The sequence below is a fragment of the Streptopelia decaocto genome (assembly GCF_964273445.1).
Source record: "Streptopelia decaocto genome assembly, chromosome: 4".
Lineage (NCBI taxonomy): Eukaryota > Metazoa > Chordata > Aves > Columbiformes > Columbidae > Streptopelia > Streptopelia decaocto.
In genome coordinates, this window is record NC_138658.1 from 34574710 (window position 1) to 34585762 (window position 11053).

An 11053-nucleotide genomic window follows, 5' to 3' on the forward strand; every position below is an offset into this window, starting at 1 on the left:
CTGTGGCTGAAAAGCTTTACAGCCCACTTAATCTTCCTCCTGCTCTCAGTCCATTTATACCGGCCTCCTATGGATATATATAAACATGCACAATTACATGTGTGTATAGGCAACAAAAGTTATTTATCAAACGGTAAAATATTAAGTTTCAAGATCCAATTAGCTTGTTAACTGAATTGGGCAAATATTTTAAGATGCAGAGAAGAGAGAATTTTAAAAGTTTATAAAAAGTTTTCTCCAAAACCAGATAGATGTCAAGAAGCAGCAACATGTTTGTTTGATTCTTTCAGGGTGATGAGACAAAATAAAATCAACTCTTTACATGAAAACAGCTTTTCTTCTCTCCAGATGCTAGATGAGCTGTGAGTAGACTTCTTCTCTTACTTGTACAACAGGCCACAAAGTTTCATAATTTATATTGAAAATATCACTTATCATAAGTTCTATTTCACATAAAATTCTCTGGAAATAGCATCCAACCTCAAGATTTTTCTATATATTTCCCAGGGAAGAAAGTATCTATAAAATACAGGTTGTTTCAAAAAGATATACCAAATTTCAAATTGAAATTACTTTGAAATTGGGCATATCTCTTTGAAACATGCTGTACATACCCTGTATCAATAATGTTGAGTTTTGCTCATGAGATCGTTATGTTCCCTGAACGGAATAATATTAATCTTACATCACCACAGTCTAGGTGCGTGTTTGCCTTCAGTATCTTTTAGACCACTTTAACAGCTTCAGTCAGATGGAGACCTTTGCTCTTTTGTCCACAGTTACCAGGATTTGTGTTCTGTGAAAATAAGGAGCAAGGCAGAGAGAAGAACTAAGGGAAAGATGTGCTGGTTAGCCTGTGTGAAAGAATTCCCATCACAAAACAATAACTTTTATTTATTTCCAAACTCCTACAACCAAAGTTAAGGGTATTTTACATTCTTCTTGATGCAAATAAAACAATAATTATGTTTCTAATTCTTATCTGGACTAGCAAAGAGAGATCTGATGTATCTATGTTATCACCTTGCTTTAACAGCATTCTTTTATAGTCCAAGTTTCTGGTAAACTACATAATAAATAATATCTTATTTGGCCAATAGAATAAAACTGCATATCTTGAAATTGCAAAACTGTTCCATAAAATTACTGAGCCTAGTAAGAACTTACTATATCCTACCTGTGGTTGTTTCTGCAGAGATCTGGCTAGCAACAAGATTGAATCACTTCCTCCATATATATTTAAGGATCTAAAGGAGCTTTCACAACTGTAAGAATTCTTGATTATTATTATAGATATCTGTATATTACTCATTTGATATGATGCTTTCAGTCATGAATACTAGGAAAGAAAAGAGCACCTTTGTTTGTACGCTTCATTTAAGCTCTGCCTAAAAAAATATTTGTCCCAAAAGTAATTCTGTATAACATATTGCCTGGAATAGTTTTGTAAAAGATGTGTATTTTCTTGTTCCAAAAGACAGCAAGTTCAAATTTTACCTTTTTCTAGATCTTGTTAGTATATACAAAATGCTAGCTATATCGTGAGGAATTAATAATTTGATGGGAATGTTTAATGTAATATCAAGATTGGCTCTAAAGAGAGATCATAAACATGCAAGAGCATCATACAGTTGACTTGTTTGCAACTGCTTTTTTCCTGTGAAAGGGTTCCAAAAAAGCATAAGATATTATAAAACCAGAAAGTCAGTCTCTCTTTTTTTCTGTGACATGTATATAGGGAAAGTCTCAAATGCTGCTGCTGGAAAGTCCCAATCTTTCTCACATAAGCTGAAGGAGGCACTAATAACAAAACTGAAGACCTCTCTGGAGGAGAGGAGGTAGTATCTAGAATAGTCTATTTTTGTACTTTTCCAGCATCTTTGGGATCCACCACAATATACTGGGGAAACCAAGTGTGTATAGCTACATTTATTGCATTTGTGCACTTTTATTACAATATCAAAATGAAAACATAAATAAAAGATATAGAGAGAAGAAAATGGGATGTACCTAAAAATACTCTTGCATAGAGTGACAGTATCTAATGCTAATGTCTGTTATTATATTCCACTGCCTCTGCCTCTTGAACTCACAGGAATTATTATGAAAAAAAAGATTTTAGCAACTAGCAGATCCAATTGCAATTTATTTCTAAATACATGCAGTTCTGCTGGCTTCTTTTACTTGAAAGACAAGTCCAGGAAGTTTAATAACTAAATATTTCTATGGTCAAAACCTTTAAGCATCAAGTTGGGGGAGGCAGTAGTGTGTGTGTGTACGTGGCACTTGCTTGCCTCTGAAGCATCCAGCCACACTTTCCACTGGCTGAGCAAGCTGAATAACGCTACATGAAAGTTACCATTTGCAGCTGGAACTACCAGCTGTACAAGTCATTCCTCCAGCACTGGGAAAGCAAATGGGTTATGTAGTTTGAGTTTACTTCTAGAACAAGCTGTAAGGAAGATGTACAAAGCTACTTACCGTCTCTGTTGTATTTACAGGAACCTTTCTTACAATCCCATCAAGAAAATACAAATAGATCAGTTTGATTTTCTAATTAAACTCAAATCCCTGTAAGTATCAAGTTTTTATATTTTAGCTATATTTTCTTTGTGATTATGTGCATTACTTTCAGAAGGATGTGATCCAGAATATGTTAAGAAATTGCCCTTGAAGTAGCTTATAGTTATGTTGATGTTCCTCAACAATTTGAGCCTGGAAAATAATTACTTGCAATACTCAAATTTTCCTTCCTGAAAATACCAGTTTCATAATGGAAATTTTTCCAACAAAAAGGGAGCTTAGAAAAGGGCATTGTCTCTTCTGCTATTGCAGAACAATATTAATGCAACCCTCATTTGACCTTGCACAATTTGTTCACAGGACTTAAGAGTCATGCAAGGTCCAGTTGGGGCTATTAACACCATGGGCATGTACCATTAGAATATGCAGAGACAGGAATTATAAAGGAATTTGGTATATGTACAAGTTTGGGGACGTATTTCCATCCTTAGAGACTCCACTGCTAACACCATGAAAAGAATAATGTAAAACAAATACAATTCAACTGCCATGTCAGAGGGAGGTAGGACTTTTACTAATTTTTTGAAGAGCTTAGGGGGCATTTTAGTGGGTGCACTAACACAGCAGCTCTAACTCCAATTCTGCCAGCAGAGCTCTTCCTGAAACTGCATGATGGTGCAGTGACAGTCTGGCTAATCTGAAATTATCCTGTGGTAGATTAAGTACATCTTCACAGACCACTGCACATCTGCAACATACAGCTTGGTAGAGCACACACTTCCATATTGTGGGCTTTTTTTCTTGTCTCCTAACCAAACTGCCCACTAGCCCACAGTAACTAACCAGTAAGACTGGTACTTTTCTCCAGTTTCACCTAAATGTGCTCAGAACTCACATGAATACTGCATTCAAAGTATTGAACAAAGAATTCAAATAAAGCTCCCCACAAGGAGAACCAAAGACCTCTGACCAGTTGTACATCTAACCAGTGGATGGGATGGACTGGAAGAACATAGAAACTGAAGTTCTAAAAGAACAACTTACACAGTTACACTTTACTGATCTAGCACTTTCAGGGGAAGTAATAATGCTGTTTTCAATATATTTTTTTAAAAAATCCTATTTATGTGCCACAAGAAAGCCAGGATCTTCCCTTCCATGCCGTGTTCTGCATTCCAATTTTGTGCTGCTCTTGGCACAATGAAGACTGAATTCCTGCAGTGGTTTGTCTAGTAAAGTACTCCCCCAGATAAAAGTCAGAAGAGATGTAAGATATCACTATTGGAAGTTATTATTTTCCAGGAGATGGTGAAAGAACATCAGTAGAACAATACTTTGGAAGGGCAACATAATAAACACAGATTGGTTGCTGAGAGCACAAAAAGAGCCTTCTTTGTGATTTTGGAAGAACAAGTTTATTAAAATTAACTGCCATTTATTTTATTCCACTTTAGCCTTTATACAGACTTTCGTTCAAGTTTCAAAGGAATGACAGATTAGATGCAATTAAAGTTCATCTCTAGTTCCCTGTCATCACAGAAGCACAGGAAAAAGCTCATAAAATTTGCTCTTTTACTACTGAGTTTCCATGACCTTTTACTGAGTCTATATTGTTTACAGCAGCTTGGAGGACATTGAAATTGCAAATATCCAGAGGAGAATGTTCAGACCCCTGAGAAACCTTTCCCACATGTAAGTAAATTATTCCAGTTGGCTTTCTTTTGTCTGAATTTTACAATTTACAGAATACTGGATAATTGGAAACAAAAGTGTATGAAAAGCAGCAGGTGAGCACTTGTCAAACTCCTACAGTTTTTAATTAATTTTTCTTCTTTCAGAGCATCTGAGTAGTTATTAGCTAGATGTGATATTCTGGTAACTAAAAGAGAATATCTCTTATCTATTTTTCTTTCTCACAACCAGATATTTTAAGAAATTCCAGTATTGTGGATACGCCCCTCATGTGCGCAGCTGTAAGCCCAATACTGATGGGATTTCATCCCTTGAGAATCTCTTGGCCAGCATCATACAGAGAGTGTTTGTCTGGGTCGTATCTGCTATCACCTGCTTTGGGAATATTTTTGTCATCTGCATGAGGCCTTACATCAGATCGGAGAATAAACTCCACGCCATCTCAATAATGTCTCTCTGCTGTGAGTAATTCATGCATAAAAGAATATTCATTTAGTCTGCTCATAGCATGTATGATATTTGTTATTATATATTATATATTTATTATTATAGTAACTTATTTCCAGCACTGGATTAACTAAACTTTCATGCTGTTGTGAAAGACAATACAGAATGCTGTGTACCTTATGCATCAGGAGGTCTCTCTGGCAGCTGATAAACTGCAGAGGTTTCATGTTTGATTTTAATGCTGCAGGTATTGTGTCGAATTCCCACCTTCTTCAGAAAGAAGAAATACAATTCCAAATTTTTCAAAGACACACAAACCTAAATATTACTATGCAATTTTAGGTAAACAGCAATTTCTGTGTGTAAACATTGTGTTCAGTACAGTTATGCTATTTTTGTATGAGCAAAAGATTACTTATGCAAATATAGAAAATCAATCCCTTCTAGTTCCCCAATATTAAGAATTAGAGTATTTTAATTTTTATTTTAGTCCTAAAAGCAAGACAGGTTTATGGACAAACTATATGGCAGTACAGTCACCATAATCTCAAGTACCCTGTCTCAATACAGCACAGTCTACAAGCATTTCACAGATGCAATTAGTTGCGTTTTGACAAGTAATTGTCAACAGTGTATAAAATGATTGCAAGGTTTCTAAATAGAGAATGTCAGTGATTTTTAAAGTCTGTTGTTTAACCATGGGAACAGTCTAAACCCCACAAAAAACTTAGAGCTGAAATACCGAGAAGTCTTCAGCTCTACATCGACACCTCCTCTTCACTTCCTAGTCTCAGAAGACTGTGCACAGCTGTTTTGAACTAGCATAAGGTGGACAAACCAAAACTAAACTTTGAATCCAGCAAAGATGCCCTCCTTTTCAAAGCAAATTATCTTAAGCCAAATGTCAATATCAAAACAAATAAGACCTGATAAAAAATAGGTTGCAGAATAATTCTATAAATTAAGCCATATCTTTCTCTTCAAAAAAATCAGGTTGGAAAAAAGTGTGAAACATAGACAGCATAATTTTTTTTTTTTTTAAAAAAAAGGAGGAATAGAATCAAATGATACTGCATTAATTGTAATTCACGATAACATTCTAACTGTAATATTGATTTTATATCTATATATTAGCCAACTTGTAAATATTAATATGTACTCATATATACATGTGTGTGTCTGCTTTCCAATATACATATGCACAGAGAATGGGAAATTCAGATGTGTAAATAATGATGTTAAGCACTGTGCCCACAGGTGCTGACTGTCTGATGGGAATATATTTATTTGTGATTGGAGCTTTTGATCTTAAATATCGCGGAGAATACAACAAGCACGCTCAGTTGTGGATGGACAGTATTCATTGTCAATTGGTGGGATCGCTGGCTATTCTGTCTACAGAGGTGTCAGTCTTACTGTTGACTTACCTGACTTTGGAAAAATACATCTGCATAGTTTATCCTTTTAGGTGTTTGAAGCCCAGAAAATGCAGGACAATTTCCATTTTGGTTCTTATCTGGATAATTGGGTTTGCTGTTGCTTTTATCCCGCTGAGCAACAAGGAATTTTTCAGGAACTACTATGGCACCAACGGCGTCTGTTTTCCTCTTCACTCAGAACAGTCAGAAAGTTCAGGAAGTCAGATTTATTCTGTTGTCATTTTTTTAGGTAAGTTGCATTTCTTCTTCATAAACGATTAGAGCTGCAAATGAACTTAATTTTCAAACAAATAAGGTAGCTTTGCTGTGATGTTCACACCTTGTATTTAGATGCTCTAGTTAGTACTAAAATGTTTTTTCCAACCTGAATGTTTTACCACGTTACATATAGACTTACATATCTATAAATGCATGAAGGGCTGAGAAAGTAAAAAGAAGTTAATGACCATTACATTCCTGAATGAACAGACTTTGTCAGGGAAGTAGAGCAATGGTAAAACCAGAAGATAACTACATATTAATAGTTTGGATCAGATGGAAGCCATTTGTCAGGTGTCAATTAATGAAATAAATACCTGAGTAGAGGCAAAAATTCAGTGTTCAGGTGAAGACAGACCCAGATCCTCTGGACACTTAATTGTACAGGCCTAGCAGTTTAGATTAAACATTTTTCTTCACTACCCAGCCTGTAAATAGGTGATGTGGAACTTCCATTATGTTGTGAAATTATAATTAATTTTAACTTCTTAAACAGGTGTCAACTTGGCAGCTTTTATCATCATTGTGTTTTCATATGGGAGTATGTTCTACAGTGTTCACCAAACAGCTATTACAGCTACTGAAATTCGGAATCATATTAAAAAAGAGATGATCCTTGCTAAACGTTTTTTCTTCATTGTATTTACTGATGCACTGTGTTGGATACCTATTTTTATTTTGAAACTCCTTTCTTTACTCCAAGTAGAAATACCAGGTATGTCCTTTCTTCTGTGAGGCTGCTTCAGTTGTGTCTGTATAAAGTGTTGTTTCTACTTCAGAAGAAAAGTAATTGAATGTATAGAACTACATAACTATAATGAACTTTATATCACACAATATATATTGAAGTATATAGTTTACTACTTAATTGAACTATATTACTATAATCACCAAAGACTAGTTGCCTTTGAGCTAGCAAAAAAAGTCCCAAAATTTAAATTGTTCAAGTCTGTCTCCATAGAATATCTATAAAATATACAATATATATTTGAAAACCAAGGCTGAATTGCATCGGCTTTTCTCATCTTTTGGCTTTTGCTTGTTCTGTTGCCTAAATATGGCTCAGGACATAACAATGTTTCCTATCTTTATTTGATAATATAGTTATCCTGAAATAAGTTTATTTTACAAACTGGTACTTATAGTTCAAAACATTACGTTATATAAAGCTCCATTTACCTTCTTTATGCTATGAATATAAACCTACAAGATTAAAAACTGCACCTTATTTTTTACCTTCTCTTTGCAATTAAAAAAAAAAAAAAAGCCTCTTTATGTAGGGCTTGTAAACCCTGTTAGAAAGAGCATGTGAACATGAACAGTACCATGAGCAACAGGGGATTCAGACTCAATATTCAGATACTACATTGGTGAGAAAATATTTTAGCTCAGAAGATTTTGTCTTATGTGCTGATCAGGAGTCTTGGGAAGAAAGTTGCATTGATTATGTCAAATAGTTTCTGTTATTTTAAATCTTCTAAAATGCTTCTTCAGGAAGTTATAAAACCATCCAAGAAATTTTAAAGAAAACATTGTGAAAAGTAGAAGCAGATGTATTCTGAGTCAATAAACCTTGAAGAAATCTTGCTGAACGGCAGGGTGATCTTAGGTTCAGCAAATGAATGTTCATCATTAGATAAACCAGATTAAACAGTGATAACTCACTTCATAAAATTAAAGACATCATAGATAGTTGTCTAAGTTTACAGAAGTTTTAAACCCCGTTTGTTGGCATTTCTTTTTCTTTGGGGATACACTGTGACGGCTTTTGAACTAAGCATCTGTTTGTTTCCCATACTGGAGACAATGTTATGGGCATCAATAGGAACGTGTGTGAATCAAGCTTTTTTGTACCACTTGGAACAGTTCTGTAATTATTTTATAAATCAAACAATGTAATGGAGCACACTCACTGACATCTTTCAGCATTTTTATCCTGTCCCTTCTCTGCCAGCCTCTCAGAGGTGCTGGAAAAATGCACGCAGACCCCAATATAGGCAGGAGAGCAGGAAACCTTCAGAAGGGAAGAGTGTGAACACGGAAACTCTTCCCAACAGGGCAAGCAGGAAATAAGGAGGATGTGCACAATGGACTTTGCAGGGAGAAGAATGGAGAAGTCCTGGTGCAGAAGAGAAAACCATCCTCTGGGGGGGCAGGAGGATACTGCTTTGTGGGAGGACAGGACATCAGGGACATCATTAGGATTAGGTCTCACTAGTTAGGTGAAGAGGGTGGAGACCAGAGATCACAGGAAGAGTTAGGGAGCAAAGAAGCGCCAAAGAGTTTTGAGGCAAGAAAATGGGGCTCAGGCAGAACAAAAAGCATGCCAGGATAAACAGGGAGCTATGGTGCAGAAAAAGTAAGAGAGCTAAATGGGACTACCGGGAGAGTGAAAAACGCTGAGTTTTGCAGGGAGTCCTGGAAACAGATGGAGGTAAGTGGGCAGTGCAAGTGTAACAGTGAGAAGAGCAAGAAAAGTACATGTTGTGACATGAACTCAGCCTCAGAGAGCACAGCCACCCCCCTCCCCAGGAAGGTGTGCTCCACAGGCACCAAATGCTTGCATTAATTAACAGATACAAATGCTGGAATGCAAATTACAGCTTCCTTTCTTTTTTCCCTCCCTAAGGTACTATAACTTCCTGGGTGGTCATTTTTATACTGCCAATAAATAGTGCTTTGAATCCTCTTCTCTACACTTTGACTACACGACCTTTCAAAGAAATGATTCATCAGGTTTGGTATAACTACAGACAAAGAAGATCCAAAAGAGGTAAAGGCAATCAGAAAATGTACGGTCCATCATTAATTTGGGTAGAGATGTGGCCAATGCATGAAATGGCACCAAAGCTAACGAAGCCGGTGCTTTGTACAGACTCCTCTGATGCTTCAGTGACTACACAGTCAACAAGACTAAATTCCTATACGTAAACATATTTTGGATCCTCAAGGTGACATCTGCACTGTTAGCTTCATATCTGTGGGCTCACTGCTTCACAGCAACGAGTAAAAGAGGGAGATATTGACACATGGGCTCACCCAAACCAGAGCATGAAGAAGAGGGAGCAGTGTCTGCTTGCAGGTAGAACTGACACAATGATAATTTTACCATCTCACAATGGTACCTGACGTTTTGACAGCTCATCCTAGATCAGAATGAGAAGTCAGTAGTTCGATTTTTTTTCCGCCCAGAAGCCAGGAGTGTGTGGGGAAAAAAAAAAAAAAAAAAAAGGAATTTAAAACATCTCAGCCTGAAGGCAGAATTTTTCAAAATCATCTAACTTCAGGGGAAAAAAAGGTTGTTTTCATTAAACCTAAAAACAAACAAAAAAACCCCACAACACGCCTCCCTTTTAACAGCTGAAGTTTTAAGAGCTGATTGGTTTCCTCATTATGAATTCTTTTTCTCCTCAGAATTTCTGATTGGCTCTATTTAGGCTATATCAGTTCTGAAAACCTCTAGGGAGCAATAGCCCTAAGAAAATATTTAAATTTCATAATTAGACCAGTTTATTGTGTTTGTCTAAGCCAAACAAGTGAAATTTGTATTCCTTTTAAAAATTTACCAATTCTTTCACTCATGTGAAGACAATCCTGGAAGTGTAATTATTGTTCTAATTCAGGCAGAACAAGAACTGTGGGAAAGGGAGCTAGAGGGGAAGAGAAACGGTTTTTTCTCAACCAAGCGTCCTGGCTAGTGGAAGTTTCCACTTCAGAAGAACATCCTTCCCTGGAAAGACTGGGCTGACTATCCTAAAATCTTTATGGGCTACCATAAGTAGCTCCCCACAGCTTGCAGACTTCAACCAGTTTTGGTCTGAAGATATTTACCTCTGAACATGGAATAACGGGAGACAGTCAAATAGAAGACTATCAGGCCTAATAGGTGTTGTGACACATACTTTTAGTCACCTTGTGCATCTGATTGGATGCGTTACAGTTAAAATAAGGAGCACAGCCATTCAGGACTTTTGGGGGCATTACTTTACTTCCCAGCATTACAAGGGTAAAACAAACAAACAAATAAATAAATAAATATTCCATCTGAAACAATCCTCTAGAGGCAGTTCTTTTGCATATGTTTACTGAAGAAAATATTTTCTATTACAAATTACTATGACTTACCTAGCTCTTTCAGTACCATACTCACAGTCCGATGGCCTAGAAGCCCACAAAGGTAGAAGAAATGCTTCTTTTGTTTTGATGATATGAAGCCTTTAAAAATGAAGTTAAAAGACACTTCCAATGTTTGCACTTAGCTTCTTAACAGCATAAGAAGTAGAATTTTTAAAAGTGTGACTCACACTTCAACTGTTTACAGAACTTCGGATTATCTTGAAATTGACGATTGTTAAACATCTTGTTTCCACTACTGTATGTTTTATTGAAATAAAATATTATCTGCTGAACAAAACAATGACTTTTCCAAGCTGCTTAGTAACATTTTAAGTTGCAGGGATAGAAACAGCTAAGTGAAATCCTGCCATGTGGATTGCCTTTAATTGGGGCAATTAGAACTCCATTTAATAGAAATTGTGTACTTGGAGGGGCCAAGCCTTCTCAATAACTGTAAATGTAACTTTTGATGAGATATGCAAGGATGTCTACCTCTACCATTACTTCTGTTTTTCACTGAAGTTAAGAATATATATTCAATGTCATCTTTGTTCCTATGAATAACAGAAGAATATTCA

At 36.1% G+C, this 11053-nt stretch overlaps 1 protein-coding gene across 1 annotated transcript in view; it reads left to right on the forward strand.

Moving 5' to 3' along the window:
- RXFP1 (relaxin family peptide receptor 1) overlaps positions 1-9290 on the forward strand; it is a gene marked incomplete at both ends in the record, with an annotated part of 43790 nt that extends 34500 nt beyond the window's left edge. Inside the window, 8 exons of the mRNA XM_082051231.1 lie at positions 291-362; positions 1196-1267; positions 2502-2573; positions 4144-4215; positions 4447-4676; positions 5920-6330; positions 6856-7074; positions 8989-9290. Of these exons, the coding sequence (XP_081907357.1) occupies positions 291-362; positions 1196-1267; positions 2502-2573; positions 4144-4215; positions 4447-4676; positions 5920-6330; positions 6856-7074; positions 8989-9290 (1450 nt within the window). The remainder of the gene's footprint in view (positions 1-290; positions 363-1195; positions 1268-2501; positions 2574-4143; positions 4216-4446; positions 4677-5919; positions 6331-6855; positions 7075-8988) is intronic.
- Positions 9291-11053: the final 1763 nt, after the last annotated feature.